We start from the raw sequence: 23069 nt of genomic DNA, 5'->3' as shown, positions 1-23069 counted from the left end.
GTATGATCACCGATCCGCCATTATCTTCTCTATAGAGCTGCACTATCCACGGAAGCCGGATACGGATGTTCCATGACCGGAAACAGACCTGTATCCTGTCTCCGAACACATTCACTTCCTCGTTACGCAACATCCACAAGGCATACAGACGCTGTCGCTATGGAGGGCTGTTTTGTTTTGTAGCTTACCACGGCAGGATCGTAGAGCGAATGTGATCCATGAACCGTCGTGCACGATGTGCACGCACGCGCCCACGTTAAAGGTAAACAGTTTGTCACAAAAGAAGGGTGGTCAAAATCGCAGTCAATGAGTTAATAATTAATTCTTTGACTTATTTTCAAATGAACCCTAACGGGTTCATTTGCTTCCATTTGTACAATGTCAGAGTTAAGGGGAGACCTTGAAATGTTAACGTTTGAGAACCACTGAGTTAATTAATCTAACCTTGATCATCATTATTAATTATTGTATTAATATTAATCTAACCTTGATCATTTCAGCCACGTAGCTCTCAGGTCCGGTGTATTCCGTAGAGTCCTTGACCTTCACCAGGACGATGAAGAACAGGTAGTGCCACATGTTGTGCTCCTCCTTGATGTGCTCCTCGAACGTCACCGTCTTGTTGTCAAACTTGTCTCTCTCCAGCCCTGGAGGCCAGGCAAGGGAAGTACAATTTATATTCATAACGTTCTTTGCAATGCTACTGACTCTTGAAAACAACGCGTTGCATTGTGGGGGTTTGGAGCTGACAGGCCCTTCTTGCTGTCAATCAATCAAACATAATGCCAATTTTTTTTTTTTTTATTATACTTCATATTTTAATTATCTATCCATCTATCTATCCATCCATCCATCCAGATGAAAACTCACCACAGATGAAGCAGGTAGTTTAGTAGTTAGTTAAACTCACCACATATGAAGCAGGTAGTTTAGTAGTTAGTTAAACTCACCACAGATGAAGCAGGTGGTTTAGTAGTTAGTTAAACTCACCACAGATGAAGCAGGTAGTTTAGTAGTTAGTTAAACTCACCACAGATGAAGCAGGTAGTTTAGTAGTTAGTTAAACTCACCACAGATGAAGCAGGTAGTTTAGTAGTTAGTTAAACTCACCACAGATGAAGCAGGTAGTTTAGTAGTTAGTTAAACTCACCACAGATGAAGCAGGTAGTTTAGTAGTTAGTTAAACTTACCACAGATGAAGCAGGTGGTCTTCAGGACCTCCTCCTTCTTCTGCTTCTCGCTCCTCAGGTCGGCGAAGGTGTCGATGATGACGCCGAAGATCAGGTTGAGCACGATGATGATGACCATGAAGAAGAAGAGGAGGTCGTAGATCACCCTGGCTGCAAACAGGGGCTCCTGAAGGGGGGGGGGGTGGGGGGGGGGGGGGGGGGTTATTTGTCTGCATTAATACAAGAACGCTCGCCCCAAAACTGTCTCGCCCCGGGTCAAAGCCACCATGTGTTCCAAAACTGTCTAAACCTAACCTTAGAGTTGATGGATGTTGACGTGGAACGCTAGGTCATGTGACACAAACATTACATCGTGTGACACAAACACACTCATGAAAAGGGAACCAAATGGTGGACACCTCCATGTAGCCTGTTTTTTTTTTTTTCAATTTTTGTGTATTTTTATATTAGAAGTCCCTATAGCCAATTCTTAATTATTTCCTGTGAACAGAAACATGCTGCATGATGACAGACATACTTTTTGAATAAAATGAACCTTTGATTACATTCACCTTTTTGTTTCCCATTGCTGCACATTCCTCCAAACACAGCTGATTTTAATTACAAAGCTACTGTGTTTTGAATGTCATTCAAGATGACGTCCAAACTATGTATTAGCCTACTCATGGTAAACTTAATGAGCACAATAAAATATGTAGGGCTATCTGTAAACATTATAGGTTAGAATAATAACTTGGTAACAAACATTCTGCAGGCAGCCTGGTCGTGTATCTCTCTCTGCGTTGTTTTGTTTGATGGCTACAAACAAAACATTAGGCATCACATATGACTCAGATTTTACGTTCCATCGCCTGAAGGGCTGGTCCCTTCTGATTGGTTCAGAAACACACAGGCTTACGTTTCAGACTGAAACTTCAAAATAAAACGCCCAAAATAGCCATTTCACTGGGTCTTTAACTCATTGAATGCCAATTCCCCGAGTTATTCCAGATGTCTCCGCGTGCCAAGGTCTGAGTTCCCAAATTTATTTTAATTATATTTGATTAAAAACAGCATTTCTTTGGCCGGAACAACACGTCCGTCCGTCCGTCCGTCCGTCCGTCCGTCCGTCCGTCCGTCCGTCCGTCCGTCTAAAAATGTGAATACTGTTCCGCCACTGGTCCCAGTGTCCTGAAACTATATTGTCTTTATTAAAAGGTAGAGGTTGTACCTCTTTGCAGAATTTATTTTTGTACCTCTTTGGAGGGTTTTCTCAGGACGTCCCCCACCCCTCCCCCGCTCCTCAGGCCGTGGCTCAGAACGGTCACGATGCACATGAGCAGAGAGTCACATGTCCTCTCCAAGCCTTCGTCCTCCTCTTCCTCACTCCCAGCCTCTGTAAAACAACACAGTTATTACTCCTGTAGTAGTCAGACAGACACATGGACACTGGTCCCCCAGGCCTGTTGTAAGATGCTGCACTCCTGTCCTCTACACCACCAGTGGTCCACTGGTTCCCAAACAGTGGGTCGGGACCCATTTGTGGGTCGCAGACACATTTTTATGGGTTCCTTTGTTTTTGGTTTCCTACAAGCTAAAAGTTTGGGAAACTGAGTCCATAGCCATCCCACCCCAGCATAATAAAAGCCACATTTTGTGCCACTACTAATAAGTGTGTGTGTGTGTGTGTGTGTGTGTGTGTGTGTGTGTGTGTGTGTGTGTGTGTGTGTGTGTGTGTGTGTGTGCGTGCACTACCTTCCTGCAGGGCTACGGTAGCAGTGCAGTTCTCCTGGTTCCCAGCGGAGGAACAAACTCCTCCTCCAGACAGAAGCTCTCCTGATGCTCCTCCCCCTCCTGATGCTCCTCCCCCTGCAACACAAGGAATGAAGGGATGGATGGATGGATGGATGGATGGATGGATGGATGGATAAAAAGAGGTTTCTGCTGAACCCATCAATTCTCACATCACCCTCTTCTAGCACCACCATGAGGCCGATTTTCGCAAAACACATTTTTGGACACTGCTCCTACAAATTTTGACCTAAAATCTCGCAAATCGGTACATACTTCGGTCTACACTCATGTCTTCAACATTGATCTGTCCCATATAGCGCCACCATCAGGACGATTTTTTCAAACACATTTTTGGACACTGCTCCTACAGATTTTGCCCTAAAATCATGCAAATCGGTACACAGAATGTCTACACTCATGTCATCACCATGGATCTGTCCCATATAGCGCCACCATCAGGCAGATTTTTTCAAACACATTTTTGGACACTTCTACAGATTTTGCCCTAAAATCACACAAATCGGTACACAATATATCTACACTAACGTCATCAACATGGATCTCTCCCATATAGCGCCACCATCAGGCCGATTTTTTCAAACACATTTTTGGACACTGCTCCTACACATTTTGCTCTCAAATCACGCTGCGACCTGGCGGTCGCTTATCTCCAGATTAGGGAGTCTTACTGGTGTATGTGTAGGTGTGGTAGGGTACACTACATACTCAGGGTGTTGTTAGGATGCGGTCCACCTCCAGGATGAAGTCGTCCTTAAAGTTGTTATGTATGTGTAGGTGTGGTAGGGTACAGTACATACTCAGGGTGTTGTTGGGGATGCGGTCCACCTCCAGGATGAAGTCGTCCTTAAAGAAGATGTACCCCACGATGGAGAACAGGTAGACCAGGATGAGAGCCAGCACCGCCGTCAGAACGATGGAGCGGCCGTTCCTCGTCACACTCTTTATCACGTTGAGCAGCGTCTCCTCCCGATACACCAGGTCAAACAGCTGCAGGAGAAACCATGTCATTGTACACCAGGTCAAAGAGCTGCAGGAGAAACCATGCCATTGTACACCAGGTCAAAGAGCTGCAGGAGAAACCATGCCATTTTACACCAGGTCAAAGAGATGCGGGAGAGACACCATGTCATTGTACACCAGGTCAAAGAGCTGGAGGAGAAACCATGTCATTGTACACCAGGTCAAAGAGCTGTGGGAGACACCATGTCATTGTACACCAGGTCAAACAGCTGTGGGAGACACCATGTCATTGTACACCAGGTCAAAGAGCTGTGGGAGACACCATGTCATTGTACACCAGGTCAAAGAGCTGTGGGAGACACCATGTCATTGTACACCAGGTCAAAGAGCTGTAGGAGAAACCATGTCATTGTACACCAGGTCAAATAGCTGTGGCGAGAGACCATGTCATTGTACACCAGGTCAAACATAGCTGTGTCATTGTACACCAGGTCAAACAGCTGTGGGAGACACCATGTCATTGTACACCAGGTCAAAGAGCTGTGGGAGACACCATGTCATTGTACACCAGGTCAAAGAGCTGTGGGAGACACCATGTCATTGTACACCAGGTCAAAGAGCTGTAGGAGAAACCATGTCATTGTACACCAGGTCAAATAGCTGTGGCGAGAGACCATGTCATTGTACACCAGGTCAAACATAGCTGTGGAGAGAGACCATGTCATTGTACACCAGGTCAAAGAGATGGAGAGACAGAGAGAAACCATCATAATAATGTTTTAATGCCCACTCTTCCTTTAATCCCTAACAACCAAATTCCTGTTTTAGTTTTTTCCCCCCATGAGAAAAGGCCATTTTAACCTATTTCACCTACTAACATGACATGAATAAAAGGTTCTATTAAGTATAATACCAGTGTAATTCAGGGGTGTCGTGAAAATGAACGATGAAAACAGTGCATTTACGAGGGGTGCCACAGCTGCACGGCCAGTGGAAACCCCCCCACCGGACCGCCGCTGGCACACCGCAGCTCTGCAGACACCTTATAAAGAGAGACCTGGAACGCTGGTCCAGCCATTAACACCTCACCAAGCCAACATGAACCACATGATGGTTATTAATAAGGCCTCGTCCTTGAATGCACCGTGCGGAGGGAGAGAGAGAGAGAGAGAGAGAGAGAGAGAGAGAGAGAGAGAGAGAGAGAGAGAGAGAGGGAGGGGGGGGGTGTCTTGGGAATCATTCAGACCAAAAACACATCAAAATCACATCAAGATTAAAAACCAAACTAAACAAAAACACATTGGGATGAAGCTCACTAGGCAACGAGCAATGTTTTTTTTGAGAGAGAAAACAAAACAACAACATATGTTGCTATGTCAGTGGTTCTCCATCTCAAAGAGATCTGCTGAAAAAAGATTTTAGTAACGTTAATTTGAGTTACTGTAAGTTTGCACCTGCTAGCCCGGCAGCTTAGCCACACAATCGTTCACTTTGTGATACAGCAAGCACCGCATTTTGCACAAAGCATCCTCTGGACCTACTTTTTCCAAAAAAGCAAGTCAGCCACTCACTTACTATACAGGAAAAAAAAATACAAAAAGATAAATCTGCTGGTTTAGTAATGAGTCATCACTTTCCACAGTTTTGTGGGGGCCGTTTTTAGTCCAAGGAATATTTTCTTGTGCAAAACAAATGCTTGCAATGGATTCAGAATCATGAATAATTTGTAATAATGCGTTCCCAGTCTAAATGGGTTAAACCCCCTCCCCCTATAAAGAACATTCATGGGGCATCCTTGTACCCAGGACCCAGGATTTGGTGCGACACCTCTGCGTGAGGTTACTCACCAGCAGCAGGGTGTTTGGTCAGATAAGACTCTTTTTGGAGAGGTGTTTGGTCAGATAAGCGGGGACTCACCAGAAGGTGTTTGGTCAGATAAGCGGGGACTCACCAGAAGGTGTTTGGTCAGATAAGCGGGGACTCACCAGAAGGTGTTTGGTCAGATAAGCGGGGACTCACCAGGAGATGCGTGGTCAGATAAGCGGGGACTCACCAGAAGGTGTTTGGTCAGATAAGCGGGGACTCACCAGAAGGTGTTTGGTCAGATAAGCGGGGACTCACCAGGAGATGTTTGGTCAGATAAGCGGGGACTCACCAGGAGGTGTTTGGTCAGATAAGCGGGGACTCATCAGGAGATGTGTGGTCAGATAAGCGGGGACTCACCAGGAGGTGTTTGGTCAGATAAGCGGGGACTCATCAGGAGGTGTTTGGTCAGATAAGCGGGGACTCACCAGGAGGTGTTTGGTCAGATAAGCGGGGACTCATCAGGAGATGTGTGGTCAGATAAGCGGGGACTCACTAGGAGGTGTGTGGTCAGATAAGCGGGGACTCACCAGGAGGCTGTAGAAGAAGACGTGGACGAAGACCCCCAGGCTGCAGATGATCAGGTAGAGCAGGTGGTAGAGGAACTCTACATCCAGGACCATGGCCCTGTAGCCCCTCGTGAACGTCCCCCGGTTCCCCACGAAGCTCAGCAGGAAGATGATCTTGTTGCACACCTGCAAGGAAAAAGGTACTATGTCGAGCAGTGGTTCTCAACCTTTACAGCCCGCGACCCCCCAAATAATCATATTTTAACTGGGGATCCCCACCCCACCCTGACGAGCACTAAGAGTTGAGGCATTACATTTTGTATAACACTGTTCTATTGTGAAAATAGCACATCTACATGAGGCGTGAGGCGTTGTGAGCATGTCGATCTGCTGTTTTCACAATTTCTGCCTCTAATATTTGACATTTTGGCCAATGTTTAATTTGTTATTTTAGAGGTATTAAAAAGTCCTTAAATTGACACTTTAGAAATGTGCAGATACCCTCTATACACTTAAACTTTATGTTGGTTTCTTTACTGTTGAGAGAGAAAACAGTAGGGTGGGCATTCGTCCGGATTTACGCCGGACAGTCCGGTTTTTGACCGTGCTGTCCTCCGCCCAGCGCATCCTCTGGCCGGACACATAATTGTCCGGCTTTCAGAGTGATTAGGCTACAGTGCATACGGTATGTTATTGCTTAATGGTTACATTTACATATCTCGTGAAATCTCCCATTTCATTGGTATAGAAAAACAGCGCAACACCGCACCGCAGCTTGTCACGTGCTGTGTGTGCATTTCGTTTAGTGCTCGCTCCCAACTGTTCACACTGAACGGTCCAGTCGCTCCTCCCATGCTTGTGGATGAAACCCACGGTGTATGAACTGCAGCTCACATTTGCCCAAAAGAGTATCATGCACTTTGCAGCACTGTGTGTAACGGGTTGATGTCAGCAAAGGAAAGGTAGAACGCAATGTATGTTTTGACTGACAGGCAACCACTCAATGTGCTGCCTGCTACTAGGTTTTCCTCTAGTCACTAGTAACAAAATAACTGCAGCTGAGCTATCTAGTACCAATATAGGCTATCTCCCCTTCTCTTCCCCTCTCTCTGTTCTATTATTTCTGCTATGCCAGTCACGTGGATTAGATTTCAAATGGGACAATTTAACTCAAGAATAATTGCAAAAAAGATACAGTGTACTGTAGGCCCATCATAAAATAAAATAATTCATGAAGGGTCTTTGGGTGCATAAATAAAGGAGGTAGGCTACCCAGTCTTAGTTTAAACCACTTTAAACCTATTTTACACTATATTCGTAAATAGCTGATCTACAAGCTATGATCTTTTTTTTTTTTTTTTTTGTGTACAAATTTGGAATAATATGTGGGTCCCTGGCTGGCACAAAATATTTTGAGAAGGGGGTCCGTGACTAAATAGGCCTACATATCAATTTGGGGGTCCCATACAGTGCGCCCCGGAAAAGTGTCCTCCTTTCTGAGGTCCTGCTGGTGGCCACCCTAGAAAACAGTCACGTTAAGTTAATCATCTGGGGACACCCCAAAATATTTTGGGGACCCCCCTGGGGGTCGTGACCTCCAGGTTGAGAATCACTGCTGTAGAGCAGTGGTTGTCAACGTATCTTAATCTCAAGGTCCATTATTTATTCAGCATTTGAACCACAGACCACCATTTGATGACATTTAGCCTCTCAGACAAAGTACAATATTTTGTTGCCTCATATCGGTTTGGGGAGGAAGTTGTTTAAGGAAGGAGGGGTCATCTGAGGACTAGAATGTCAACACATGACTGTGTGCTTTCTAGAGTCTGTGTGTGTGTGTGTGGGGTGGGGCTGGGGTGAAGGGAACGTAGCGTAACGTACAGTACAGTACAGGAGCGTACAGCTTGGCACCAACATACTGGAGTTGAGGAGAGGATAGGAGAGGAGAGCATACGAGGACAGGAGAGCACTGTATAGAGGGAATGAGGACATCTGTGTGTGTGCGTGCGTGCGTGCGTGCGTGCGTGCGTTTTAACCAAAAGCAAATTACGGTCCGTGTAAACATTTTACGCTCTAAAGAGTTAAACATAAGATAAGGGTCCATTTGGTTACCAACTCTCATGGACCACTGGTGGTCCCCGGACCACAGGTTGAACACCACTGGTCTAAATTCTTGGGCCAGGATGGAGCTTGGTTCATTTAAGAATAAAAACAACTATAAATCACTATGAAAGCTCTTAGGAAGACATACAGAGAGGTTAACTCTCTTATAGGAGGACATACAGGGAAGATAACTAAGGCTATTATAGGAGGACATACAGGGAGGATAACTAAGGCTCTTATAGGAGGACATACAGGGAGGTTAACTCTCTTATAGGAGGACATACAGGGAGGATAACTAAGGCTCTTATAGGAGGACATACAGGGAGGATAACTAAGGCTCTTATAGGAGGACATACAGGGAGGTTAACTCTCTTATAGGAGGACATACAGGGAGGATAACTAAGGCTCTTATAGGAGGACATACAGGGAGGTTAACTAAGGCTCTTATAGGAGGACATACAGGGAGGATAACTAAGGCTCTTATAGGAGGACATACAGGGAGGTTAACTAAGGCTCTTATAGGAGGACATACAGGGAGGATAACTAAGGCTCTTATAGGAGGACATACAGGGAGGATAACTCTCTTATAGGAGGACATACAGGGAGGTTAACTAAGGCTCTTATAGGAGGACATACAGGGAGGATAATTCTCTTATAGGAGGACATACAGGGAGGATAACTAAGGCTCTTATAGGAGGACATACAGGGAGGATAACTAAGGCTCTTATAGGAGGACATACAGGGAGGATAACTAAGGCTCTTATAGGAGGACATACAGGGAGGTTAATTAAGGCTCTTATAGGAGGACATACAGGGAGGATAACTAAGGCTCTTATAGGTGGACATACAGGGAGGATAACTAAGGTTCTTATAGGAGGACATACAGGGAGGATAACTAAGGTTCTTATAGGAGGACATACAGGGAGGATAACTAAGGTTCTTATAGGAGGACATACATGGAGGATAACTAAGGCTCTTATAGGAGGACATACAGGGAGGTTAACTAAGGCTCTTATAGGAGGACATACAGGGAGGATAACTAAGGCTCTTATAGGAGGACATACAGGGAGGATAACTAAGGCTCTTATAGGAGGACATACAGGGAGGTTAACTAAGACTCTTATAGGAGGACATACAGGGAGGATAACTAAGGCTCTTATAGGTGGACATACAGGGAGGTTAACTAAGGCTCTTATAGGAGGACATACAGGGAGGTTAACTAAGGCTCTTATAGGAGGACATACAGGGAGGATAACTAAGGCTCTTATAGGAGGACATACAGGGAGGATAACTAAGGCTCTTATAGGAGGACATACAGGGAGGATAACTAAGGCTCTTATAGGAGGACATACAGGGAGGATAACTAAGGCTCTTATAGGAGGACATACAGGGAGGTTAACTCTCTTATAGGAGGACATACAGGGAGGTTAACTAAGGCTCTTATAGGAGGACATACAGGGAGGTTAACTCACGTTGAAGGCTCCCAGCAGGAAGAGCGTTGGCTCCAGACCCACAGAGAAGATGAGCCTGAGGATGGTGATGATGACCAGGGTCCGGATGCCCATTGGCTGCGGCATGATGACAACGATGGCCAGAGCCACGCCCACTCCCATCCACAGTAACAGGGACAGATGAGGGTCCAACATACCTGAACATGAATAACTCATAATATTAACACACCACAGTAACAGGGACAGATTAGGGTCCAACATACCTGAACATGAATAACTCATAATATTAATAATTATAATAGCACTTGTGAAACTCTTTGATGTCTCTGAATACCGATGACGTGTTCGATGGCTCTGATAAGGTTTTATATTAAACTGTAATTTACTGTCTGGGGCAGTGGCAGTGGGAATGACGCTTGCATAGGAACAGTCTGTGTTCATGGTTTACAACAAGTTCACAACGTTCGGGGCCACTCCTGCAAACTGGAGATCTAACAGATCTATGTTGATCACATAGAGTCTATAGATCTGTATTGATCACATAGAGTCTATAGATCTGTGTTGATCACATAGAGTCTATAGATCTGTGTTGATCACATAGAGTCTATAGATCTGTGTTGATCACATAGAGTCTATAGATCTATGTTGATCACATAGAGTCTATAGATCTGTGTTGATCACATAGAGTCTATAGACATACTGGCAGTGTTGGGGCAGTTACTTTGAAATTGTAACTTGTACAGTTACAAGTAACTCACCATGGCAGTAATTTGATCAAGTTAAAGTTATACCCCTGGAGAAATGTAACTTATAAAGTTTCAAGTTACATAGAAAAAGTAACTTGACATTTGATCTTCAATTTGATCACATCTCAATTGTAAAACTGTAACTTAACTGTAAACAAATTGAAAAAGACTGGTGCCTTGTATAGTGATAGCGACACCTTTGCTATACAAATTAATTAAACTGTTAAATGACATTTGATCGTCAATCTTAACAAAACTTAAATGTAAAATTATAACTTCACTTGTAACTTCTTGTAACTTGTAACTTGAGCCAAAAATGACCCAAAAAGTATCTTGGTTACTTGACGAGTTACAGAAATATGAATGTAACTCAGTTACCAGCAAGTTACAGCAAAATGTAACTTAGTAATGTAACTCAGTTACATGTAACTTTAACTTCCCCAACACTGCATACAGGATGACATTTGGATAAAATCTGAAAGAGTAAATAAATGTGTTTAACAGTACATAAGTGGGCCTCCTGGTGGCGCTATAAAAGGCAGTAAATAATTGGTCTCTGCCACCCAAACATGGGGGGTCCCGACCCACTGTTTGGGAAACAATGTAAAGTATTCAGTTAAATAACCCCACCCCCCCACCACCCCTCCGAGCCCGGGGCCCCTCGAGCTGCTAGCCAAGACTTTGAACTCAAACAGGAGGCACTTACATAACACACTGCCCCGTGTGTGTGTGTGTGTGTGTGTGTGTGTGTGTGTGTGTGTGTGTGTGTGTGTGTGTGTGTGTGTGTGGGGTAGGATTAGCATGGCAGTGAGGAAGGGGTTTCACCGTACTGAGCTCTGGGTTACGTCAACGCAACATTAAACTAGGTCTGAGCAGCCGCGGAAACTAGGACACACTACGCGCGCACACACGCACCCACACACACACACACACACACGCACACACACTGCCAGTTGTGTGTGTAGTCAGCCTTAAACATGTCAGGCATCATGTAAAGCCAAAACAACCATTACGGCGGTGAGGATGTTTAGGCCTAACCTATTAGGCCTAAATCAGAAATTAGCCTACAAAAACAAATATGTTGCTACATACTGTACATGTACTGTAAGCCCCTCCCATACACTAAAATGTGTTCCCGGCCTGAATGGGTTAAAGGAGTGATTACTCACACCATGGAGACTGGAATTCAATGATATGTTTTTGTATTTGTTGCATTCCTAAGACAAAAATGTGATTATAGTAAATTTACCAACTGCCAGCCATATTAATGGGAGACACTCTGTGTGACACCTTGCATGTGTTGAACTTATGTCTTCGCTGTGTTCTTTGCTACATGTCACTCACTGTCACGCTGCCTCTACAACAATAAACACCATCTAAATGAATACGCGCCTGTGTGCTTTCTCATCAATCTCCCAATGTGATCCCCACAACATCATCTGTGCCTGTCATATTTCACACCATTAACTCTGCTACACATTTGCACCAGCTACATATTAGACGTTTTCTGCCCACATAAACGCCACCATGTCACAGCTAACCCCACATTTTCTCTGCCAACCTAAACTATACATTGCCCACACAACTAGGAAGCAATGGCAGTTACAGCCCTCTTTGTGTATACATGTGATCTGACGGTCGCTTCTCTCCCGAATAGGGAGTCTTACTGGTTATAGTAAATTTACTGCCATTGATTCTGGATGGGGACCCAAATGAATGGCAGTGAATGGAAAAACGTCAGGGTACTTTTTTATTTTTTATTGTCTTAGTAATGTGACAAACAACTAAAAATATCATTGAACTGCTTAACACATCGACTGCCCACCAGGAGGCGCCAGTCATCCCCTCTGAGTGCCCCCATAGCACTTCCATAGAAGAATACGAGGCCCTGTTGCGTCAATGCATGCGTGATGACGTCACTTGGTCACATGAGCGCAGACAGGATGTTATTGTGTAACTTACTGTATGGGCTAGTGTTGATCATAGCTGTTCACTGCCGATCAAAATTTGGACATTTTGCCGCACGCGGCCACAGTTTTAGCCATAAAACAAACATCGGAGATAAAGGGCTTTAAAGATGGGGAAATGCATTGGAGTATACGGAGAAAAACGGCCGCGCGATGCTCTCAGCGTCGACTCGAAACGACTAGCGGCTAATGGGCTACATCCAGGCGTAGCCCCGACCTAACGGTGAGATATAAAGTTATACTGTAATTCACCCTTTGTTAGCCTCCTGGTTGGTCCCTGACTGACCAACCAGCAGGCTCTATCTGCCTTGTCCCGCCTTTTTTATGTTGAATTAGCTAAAACATATTTTTTGGAGAAATAAAAACATTTACAAATATGCTGATTCACTATGCTGCCACTGAGCAGCTCCAATTGATTGAAACAAAGTTTGAAATTAGAATTGAGCACACAGAATAACAATATGAAGCAACTGAATTAACATGGCAGTGGATGGGATGTCCCACTGAATGTCCCTCCAAGACACAGCAACCAATGGGTGTGGAGAGGGGCAGGACAATGGGCGGGACTTGACAAAGGGTGAATTACAGTAAACGCGTCCAACGCGTCGTGGGCCTCCAGCGACATCAAAGAAATTGTCGCGTAGACACCTCGTGGGCACCCGCTGTGTTAAAGACATGCGCGCGCGCGCACGCACACGCACGCACGCACGCACGCACGCACGCACGCACGCACGCACGTTAACCATTTATTTATGTCCACACAAAGGAGATGCATACAGGGACACAGATATTATAGGTGCAGTAAAGTTACATTTACTAAATCATGGCATACAGTTTGTCTTCATGATACAACAGCATGTCTCTTGGGTATAAGTAGCAGCGTCTCCACCATATGTGGCAGCTGCCGATTAAGAAGGCTCAATACTTTGCCAGCCTTTTTGCCTCTTTTTTGGGCATCCCAAGTTGTTGAAACCCTCTAACAATCAGCCTGTGGCTTTAGTGGGTTGGCTTAACAAAATTATCGAAACGAAGCGGATAAAAGCGGCAAACTTTTTTTGAGGCTTCTTTAGGACCTAACGATGGATTTTAGCCTTGGGTACCAAACTTTATTTTGAAGTTTACCCATAGAATTATCCATATCAAGTTGGGCTCCCATCGACTTTCTATACAGGAGAACCCAGAAAAAAAATCTGCTTTAAGTAGGATGTGAGGGGTCTAACTAGGGGTTTGCAGTGTTGGGAAAGTTCACTTTAAAAACGAACTAGTTCAAGTTCAAGTTCAGAACTTCTAAAATGAACTAGTTCATTTCATAGTTCATAATTCTATATTTTGAACTGAAGTTCATGGTTCCCCAAAATGAACTAACTTAGTTCTTTTTCGTTCTTTTTTTAACGATATTATTTTTTATACTTTTGGCTATTCAAAAAATAAATAAATAAAAATTAAAAAATAATATATATATATATATATATATATATATATATATAGGTCTATATTATATATATATATATATATATATTTATATATAATATAAATGTTTGGACGTTGCTGCATGCTATTATTTGTCAAAATTATTGACACAGCCCATATAGAACCACACACAGCAATAATTTCATCCAACTTAACATTGAGGTGCCCACAATATTTATGTGCCCACTGCACAGTGCCCAGTCTTCCTGCACCCTTATTGTGAAGGGCTGAAGGCAGACGTTTCTACAATATCGTTCATCAAGCGTTCGACAATATCGTTCATCAAGCGAAAACAATTACGTTCAGTTCACGTTCGCCCAAAATATGAACGTGTTCATGAACGATCGTTCTTTGAACGCGTTCGGGTACAACACTGGGGGTTTGTCATGATTCTGAATCCATTGTAAGCATTTGTTTTGCACAAAAAACTTTCTTTGGGCTAGAAATGGACCCACAAAACGATGGTAAACTTCAAAATAAAGTTTGGTACCCAAGGCTAAAATCCATCGTTAGGTCCTAAAGAAGCCTCAAAAAAAGTTTTCTGCTTTTATCCGCTTCGTTTCGATAATGTCAAAAACCAGGGTTAAGCAACCACACTACTTCAATGTCCTAGGCTGACAAATATTAAAAATAGATCTGCAAGGTAGATCAGCAATTGTTTTGCTGTTTTGGAATCAGGGGCGATGAACACAAATCACCTGCTTCTAATTAACCCTGGCTCTATGGCTAGTTTGGAAGTGACTGCTTGGTGTAACACCAATATCTGTATACTAACTAGTAAGACACCTCAGGGTGCCATGCGACCTCGCCCTAAAGGGCTGCTAAAGGGCGAAGTCGCGCCCATTCTTGGCCATCTGGCCAGATTGTATATGGGACCAGTTACTCATATACTGTATGGAGACCCCTGCATGATAGTCAACAATGTTATGTCAAAACATGCCCATATATGAGCATTACCAAATATGGGCATTCCCAGATATGTCCTTAATATTGATAACATAATATCCTTAACAATTTTGCTGCCATTTTAAACATAGCTCTAGTAAGCAGCTGCCAAATTGTCCTTACCTTTTAACGTGGGCACGCGCACGCATCGTGCACAATCTGTGCGCGACTCATCTAGTAGACTGTAGACTCGGTGACAAGCTTTCGAATAAAAAAAACCCCATTGAAATAGACATATCCGTTGCCACGCTGTGTCCCTGCTTATCCGCCAGTGTTTACATGAAAAAACATTGAAAAAAGCCAACTGTGCGCTATGGTAACAAGTGGACACGTTCGCGCACAAAACGCACGATATGTGCGGGGATCATAATCCAGGCGTGTAGAGACTGGATCAAAGTTTCCAAACGCAAAAATCCGATTGAAAAACGAGTGTTCCATCGCCGAGTAGCTTTCTCTTTTGTTACACTGTAAACCAACGGAGGCGGGACTATGGCCCAGGCTCAGACCGGATACGGAAAGCTAGATCCGGTCCAGACCGGAAATGACCGGATACAGTTAGGGGGGCGGGCCTAAAGAGCCAGAATCAGCGAAAATCTGCGATAATAATTTTAATCCTTTCATAATGATTACAGCTAATTAAACTTCCGGGTTCGACGGGCATGGCACCGCGGTACAGCGGGAAATCTACGGTTTCTACGGGCATCGCCCAGAATGAGTTAATAATGTCCTTAATATTGATAATATAGGAATCTCCATATATGGGTAAATGTATCTTAATTAGTAAAGCCAAGCAGGGCCTTGGCGAGTTAGGGCCTGGGTTTGATGCCTGGGGATCTCCATATATGGGCATAAGGGGGTACCCTAACAGGGCATCATCTGGGAATACCCATACTGTATATGGACATATATATAAGCAGGGCCTTGGCGAGTTAGGGCCTGGGTTTTTTGCCTGGGGATCTCCATATATGGGCATAAGGGGTCTCTGTTCACCAGGAGGGCTAACAAAATTCAGAACAATATAGCCACTTATCGTGAGGACAAGTTAGTGGGTGAGCTGAAGGAACTGGAGATCTGTTTTGAGACTTATGAGGACGCAAGTGCTGTGTACCTGGAGACCTTGAGGGAGGGTGATGATGATTATGATAGCACTGTAAGTGCTGAGAAGACCAAAGTAGATGAACGTCGCAAAAGGTACGGGCAATTGAACCAACTCTCCCAAACCGCTTTATGGGAAAAGTTTGTGCAGCGCAGGTTTGAGGGGCTAAAAACAGACTGCAATCATCATTTAGACACGGCGGAGTATGAAGAAGGGCGAGAGATGTCGCAACTAACATATGCCAGGGTGCGTGCAGGAGTGGAGACCGCTGTCAAGCTTTTGGGCGAATTTGTGGCAAAGTGGGTTCCTTTGATCCCTGAAAGTGAGGAAGACTTACTAAAACAGTATCTTATGAGCATCACGGAAAGAAGCCAAAAAACTCTTGCTGTGTTAAAGAGCCAAATGAACAATTATGAGTCTAGTATGACTAGTGAGATGGACAATGAAGAGAGGGCCGCCGATCTGGATGAAAAGGAGGAGAAACATGAGGACGGGGCCCCGTCCCACGGTGGACCAGATGAGGGCTCATTGATGTATGCACATAGCGTCCCAAGTATAATGGGGAGCTTGTTGCCAAAATGGGCGCCGTCGCCTGGGCGGGCGCCGCCGCCGCCCAAGTTCGGTACAAGTGTGACCAGCGCTAAAATGACGATGCCCAGTACGCTAACACTGGAGCCCAGCAGGCTGCCACTGACAGCCAGTAGTATGACTTTTACACCACGCACGCAAATGCAGGGGACGTCACAAAATCCGCCGATCTCAACGCCATACAGTAGTGGCGCATCGGTGGCGTTTCCCCAACAATTGCCACCAAACATGCCTGCCACACAGGGCGGAGCCGTCAAACAAGAGGGCCAATCACGAGGAGCGTGGGGTGGCAACAGTGGGAGGCCGCCGAGAGCGTCGTCAAGGGTCAAGTCGGGCGGGGCTCCAGGGGGCGGGGTCATGGCCGCTATGGTGCCTAAAATTGCTCTTGCACCACTGAAATTGCCGCCGTTCACCGGGGATCAGAGGTGTTATTACCGTTGGAGATACAATTGGGAGAGGCTGCAAGAAATGGCCGAGCCAACACGGTCTCCCGAACTGTTATTGTTTCATCTGCTGGATAGCATATCTGACACGGTAAAGCGAGAGCTCAGATTGGAGTACTGTCATAATGCGGATGACGTTTTTTATGCGTTGCAAAGCCGCTACGGGAATGTGCCCCAGATTGTGAACGAAATTATCACAGAATTACAGGAGCTACCTGCTGTGCGGAGCAGCCATCCAAGGGACGCATTGCTGTTAATACAAGCCGTGGAGAGGGCTGTTTATGACCTTACCGACCTGCAGTCAGAAGATGCCCTTCGAAACCAGCTAGTGGTCTACGCACTCGAGAGCAAACTGCCCTATGACCTAATGGGGCGGTGGTTGGCCTTCCGGTGTGATCCAGCGAACAGAGTTAATGACTTTAACCGATTTGACGCGCTGTTGCTCTTCCTTCGGGGGCAACGGGAGATTCTAATACAACAGGAACAGTTACTGTCTTCGCGGCCGTTCCCCACCAAGTCGGGTGAGCCGCCGCAGCCTCGCTACAAACCATTTGAAAGGATAGGGGATAGGTTGCCAGATAAGCGGGCCTCAACTAGAGCAACAGCGAGTTATGAGAGGAGCGGGCCATCCCAGGGCTCCTGTTTGGCCTGCGGAGATGACGGGCATGCGGGCCTGTTGTATCGTTGTGAGACGTTCAGAAAGATGGCGGTTTCTGGGAGGAGGGCCCTTGCAAAGGAGGCAGGTGCTTGCTTTAAATGTCTGGACCCCCATGAGGGGGCATGTAGAAGGAACTTTTTGTGCAGGAGCGATGAGTGCAAGAAGGCAGATAATCCTCCGGACCACCATTTTTTGCTGTGCCTCAAAGTTCAGCCCACCAAAGACGCTGTTCCCAAAGACATTGTGAAGGGGGGTGGTGCCAAGAGGGAGGCTAAAGGGAACCAAGAGAGAGAGACTCAGAGCCCAGGTGCGCTGCCGGAGAGCGTCTCCGCTGAAATAAGTCTCCTGAAGAAGCAAATAGCTGAACTAAAGATAGCCAACACAAACACAATTTCCACGATTAGTTGTGTGAGCAGAAAGGGGCCAAAGTTACACCCAGTCCTCATGATGTTAATCAACGTTGAGGTCAAGCAGGGAGGCTGGGTTGGTGCTTTGATTGACTTAGCCTCCGACACGAACTATATAACCCACCAAGCAGCAAAGAGGCTGGGGTTGCATGGGGAACCTGTCACGCTACTCGTGCATGGGGTGGCTGGGATGGAGACTACAGTGGAGACGAAGAAGTTCACTGTGGAGTTGAAAGTGGCAACGAAGAGAGCAGTACACAAGATGGACTGTTATGGACTTGACGAAATTGCCAGGATAGATTATTCAGTGGATGCAGGGCGCTTGGAGAGGCTCTTTCCACAAGCTGGAGATCTCAAGCGGCCAACAACAGTGGAGTTATTGATCAGCGCCAAGGAGGGACGACTTGCTCCACAGCGTTTGATGAGGCGGGGTGATCTCGTATTATGGGACAGCCCATTGGGGAAAACTGTCACTGGCGTACATGCAGACCTGGGCATGGAGGTGACAGCGCCGATGGCTTCAACGCATCATACTCTGGCCATGAGCACCAAGGCTGTGAGGGTGGGTAGCTATCCGGAGCTGGGCTGTGGAGAAGTTTCGACCGTAGCTATCTGCAATGCTGAAGTCATGGAATGGTTCCGGTGGGATTCCATTGGGGCAGCCTGCGATCCCCTATGTGGTAGCTGCCGCTGTGGGAAGTGCGCTCCAGGCGGGAAAGAGATGTCTCTAGCGCAAGAGAGAGAGCTCGAGGTGATTAAAAAGGGCCTGACCTTCAGGGTGAGCGATGTGCACAGCGACCAGCCACACTGGGACGCCAGTTATCCCTGGAAGGAGGACCCATCTACCCTGCCAAATAATCGCAGTGCGGTTCTGGCTACATTCTTGAAGTCTGAGAAGCGTCTCGGTCGCAATCCGGAGTGGAAGGAGACGTATGCTAAGCAGGTGCACGATATGGTCGAGAGAGGGGCTGCTGTCAAACTGTCGAGGGATGTGATTGAGGAGTGGAGCGGGGCTGTGTGGTATATCAATCACCTCATGGCACCTAATCCGCATTCGTCCTCTACGCCAGTAAGAATAGTCTGGGACAGCAGCCAGGAGTTCCAAGGAGTCAGCATGAATGGAATCCTGCTAAAAGGCCCGGATGTCCTGAACCCCATCCGAGCGGTGTTGTTGCGGTTCCGGGAGGGGGAGTATGCTGCCATCGGTGACATTTCCAAAATGTATAACTCCGTCTGGTTAGAAGATAAGGAAGTGCACCTGCATCGTTTCCTGTGGAGAGACACCCCAGAAGAGGACATTGAGGACTACGCTGTGGTCCGCGTAAATATGGGCGACAAACCCGCTGGTTGCATCGCTCAGGTGGCCATGCGCGAAACCGCTGGACTGCCTCAGTTCTACGGCATGGTAGATGAGAAGAGCGTCATCGTGAACGACTCCTATGTTGACGATTTGCTGACCTCCCACAATGACATCAAGAGACTGGACGACATTCTTGTGGGCGTGAAGACCATTCTGGCGACCGGGGCGTTTCACCTGAAGCCTTGGGTGCGGTCTGGCCAAAGTGGGAGGCAGGGGGACAGCGTGAGCAAACGTGAGACCGTCTTGTTGCCTAACCAACTGCGAGAGGAAGACAATAAGGCGCTGGGGGTTGGTTACCACGTGGAGAGGGACTGCCTCTTCCTCATGGTGGCCATCAATTTCTCTGCGCGAAAGAAGAAGATACGAACGGGACTTGATCTCACTGTGGAGGAAGTGGAAGGAAAGACACCAAACCCCCTCACACGTCGTGAGTTATTGAGCCAGGTGGCCGGGCTGTATGATCCTCTGGGCCTAGCGACGCCTCTCAAGCAGAAAGGTGTTATTCTGGTGAGGGGGGCATTCCAGGAAGCGGGATCATTGAGCAGGGACACGTGGGATAAGCCTCTCTCCGACGAGCTCCGGGGAAGAGCGATTGAGCTGTTTAAAGAGTACGCTCAATTGAAATCCATCACGTTTCCCAGGTGCATTACTCCTCCAGGCTGGGTGGGGAAGCCCTGGGGAATAACCTTCTCTGATGGGAGTTCGGAATCCTATGGGGCAGTGCTTTACCTTCGCTGGGAGACAGAAGACAAAGTCGAGGTCAGATTGGTGGAGGCCAAGGCTAAGTTGGCTCCTTTGGACCAGAAAGGTGATGCGGTGAAGGCTGAGATCTGCAGAGCTGTTTTCGCTTCCAGGCTGAAGGGGCACATGCTGAAGCACGGACGGTTGGAAGTGGAGAGATGGGTCCATTTCGTAGATAGCCAGACGGTGCTGGGTGCCATACAGAGGGACAGCTACGGGTTCCAAACATTTTTCGCCAATCGGGTTGGCGAAATCCAGAAGGCCGGGCCCGTATCTGACTGGTGGTGGATTCCCGGGGAAGAGAACGTTGCTGACCTTGTCACAAGAGGATGCACCCTTGAGCAGTTGGGTGAGGATTCCTTGTGGCAGAGGGGCCCCGGCTTCTTGGAAATGCCCGTAGAGGAATGGCCGATGAAGTCAGCAGCGGAAGTGGCTGCTGGATCCCGGGAGGCTGTTGGAGCACTGCGAAGAAAGGCGTTCTCAGCCGTCACTACTAGAGCGCAGGCCAAGAGACGTGGCTCTGTGTTAGGAAATGATGTCGGTGCCTCGCCAGTCAATGATGGAGGGATTTCAGCCGCCGTCGACGGAGGAGCTTCAGCGGCCAATGGCCTAGGGACTTCAGCTGTCGTCAACATGCCAGTTGTCGGTGAAGAGCCTGCGGTGGTATTGGTTGATTGGACTAAGAAGCTGTGGGGGCCGAACCTCATTGACAAGATGGACTTAACAAGATGTGGCTCGCTCACCAAGCTCTGTGGAGCAGTTGGTTATGTCCGCAGAGTTGTGCAGAACCTGATGGATCGTGCAGCCAGGCAGAAGGAGTGGACGGTTGTTCTGTCAGTCGGAGAGCGCGAGGCAGCGTTCCTTGATTTATGTCTGGCAGCCCAGGCAAGTGCGTCTTTTCCCACGACAACGCTCAACCGTCTAGTAGTGAGCAAGAACAAGGAGACGGGCCTGTTACTGTGTCATGGTCGCATTCAAGCTGTGAACGAAGAAAAAGCTGGAGTTCCCTTAATCCCCTATGGGGAGCGCATTGGGGTTCTTCTAGCTGAAGAAGCTCACCGGGCTAATCATGAGGGGATCCCTGGCACTCTCCTACGGATGAGGAGACGAGCCTGGGAGGTGCAGGGGCCAAGAGTCGCACGCAGGGTGATCGACTCCTGCCTACACTGCCGAAAGAAGAGAGCTAAGTTGGGCTCTCAAGTGATGGGTGACCTCCCTGTGGAACGGTCAACACCAGCGTCTCCTTTCGAGTATACTACATTGGATTTGTTTGGCCCCTACACTGTCAGGGATGTGGTGAAGAGGCGGTCCAAGAAGAAGGTCTGGGGTATCGTTTTCAGTTGCATGGCATCGCGAGCTGTTCATGCGGATCTGGTCGAAGATCTGTCTACTGAGGGGTTCCTGAAGACGTACCAGCGGTTCACTGCTCTAAGGGGCCATCCAAGGAAGCTTTGGTCTGACCCAGGTACGAATTTTGTGGGAGCAAAGCCAGCACTTGAAGCCCTCTATGGGTTTCTGGCTGACTTGGACAAGGATGACGTCCAGAGAAAAGCGGCAGTGGCTGGTACTGAATGGGTGTGGGCGTTTAGCCCTGCGGATTCACCCCATCGTAACGGTGCAGCAGAGGCAGCTGTCCGTGTGCTGAAGAAGGCAATGAGCAGTGTTGGTGAGGAAGAGGATCTTTCGGCTTTGGAGTTCCAGACTCTTCTGTACCTGGCTGCTAATCTGACCAACGAGAGGCCCATTGGCGCCAAAGCTCAAGTTCAGGAAGAGTCGGTGGAAGTCATAACACCCAACTCATTGCTGTTGGGGCGGGCGAGGCCCGAAGGAGATGCCCTGGAGTTTGATTTTCCCTCATACACATTCAGCCGACTGCGGGCTGTCCAGATTGAGGTAGATAAGTTCTGGAGGAGGTGGAGCCAGCTAGCGGGACCTCATCTATTCATCCGGGAGAAGTGGCACGTTCCCGTCCGAAATGTCGCCGTCGGTGACCTGGTGTGGGTGGCCGACCAGAATGCTCTTCGTGGTCGGTTCCGGTTGGGTCGAGTCGTGGAGGCGGTGCCAGACGGCCAGGGCGTTGTGCGAGATGTCGTGGTGCGAACGTGTCCAAGTCAACCCATCAGCTGGTCGCAAGTACGGAGAGCCGGAGGGTCGGGGCCATCTACCTTGCTCCGCAGGGACGTGCGGAGGCTGGTTATCCTAATACCAGTTGAAGAACAGGAATAAATCCTCACTGGGGATACCCAGACCCTTTTCTATTTTTAGTAAGTGGGTGTTTCTCTGTGAGGTGATTGAGAGCTAGGGTATACCTGCTCTCAGTCGAGGAGTTAGGTCGTTGAACCGACCTCCTTTAGTTAGCTGACAATTCACTATTTTGTTTTTGGAGCATCCCAAGTTTTTTGTGTTTTTTGATGTCCTCATTTGACTATTTTCGCCTTTTGGAGTAAACCAAGGCCTGTTTCTATTTTTATTGTACTTTTGTCATTGAACCGACCTCCTTTAGTTAGCTGGCAATTCACTATTTTGTTTTTGGAGCATCCCAAGTTTTTTGTGCTTTTTGATGTCCTCAATTGACTATTTTCGCCTTTTGGAGTAAACCAAGTGCCCGTTTCTATTTTTATTGTGCTTTTGATGTCCACATTTTGTTTCTTAAGACAGTTAAAGCTTCGTATTTCCTGTGTGTGCGGATTTGGGTAAATGGGTCTGTGACCTACGTCGTTCGATTCACTTGTAGATCAAGTGGGAGGTGTTCGGCTTCCCTGTGAGATCCCAGGGAAA

At 46.9% G+C, this 23069-nt stretch overlaps 1 protein-coding gene across 2 annotated transcripts in view; it reads right to left on the bottom strand.

Moving 5' to 3' along the window:
• The window catches only part of LOC308287451 (inositol 1,4,5-trisphosphate-gated calcium channel ITPR1-like), a 190134-nt gene that overhangs the window by 9425 nt on the left and 157640 nt on the right, over positions 1-23069 (bottom strand). For both annotated transcript variants that reach the window (XM_080728624.1, XM_080728623.1), the window contains 7 exons: positions 9892-10067; positions 6338-6502; positions 3782-3971; positions 2925-3038; positions 2426-2565; positions 1191-1356; positions 487-647 (listed from right to left, as the gene is read on the bottom strand). In XM_080728624.1, coding sequence (XP_080584750.1) covers positions 487-647; positions 1191-1356; positions 2426-2565; positions 2925-3038; positions 3782-3971; positions 6338-6502; positions 9892-10067 — 1112 coding nt within the window. The remainder of the gene's footprint in view (positions 1-486; positions 648-1190; positions 1357-2425; positions 2566-2924; positions 3039-3781; positions 3972-6337; positions 6503-9891; positions 10068-23069) is intronic.

This window comes from Nannobrachium achirus (assembly GCF_963921795.1).
Source record: "Nannobrachium achirus genome assembly, chromosome: 6".
NCBI classification, from domain to species: Eukaryota; Metazoa; Chordata; class Actinopteri; order Myctophiformes; family Myctophidae; genus Nannobrachium; species Nannobrachium achirus.
The sequence above is the reverse complement of the archived record's forward strand: the minus strand, read 5'-3'. Positions and strand labels throughout refer to the sequence as shown.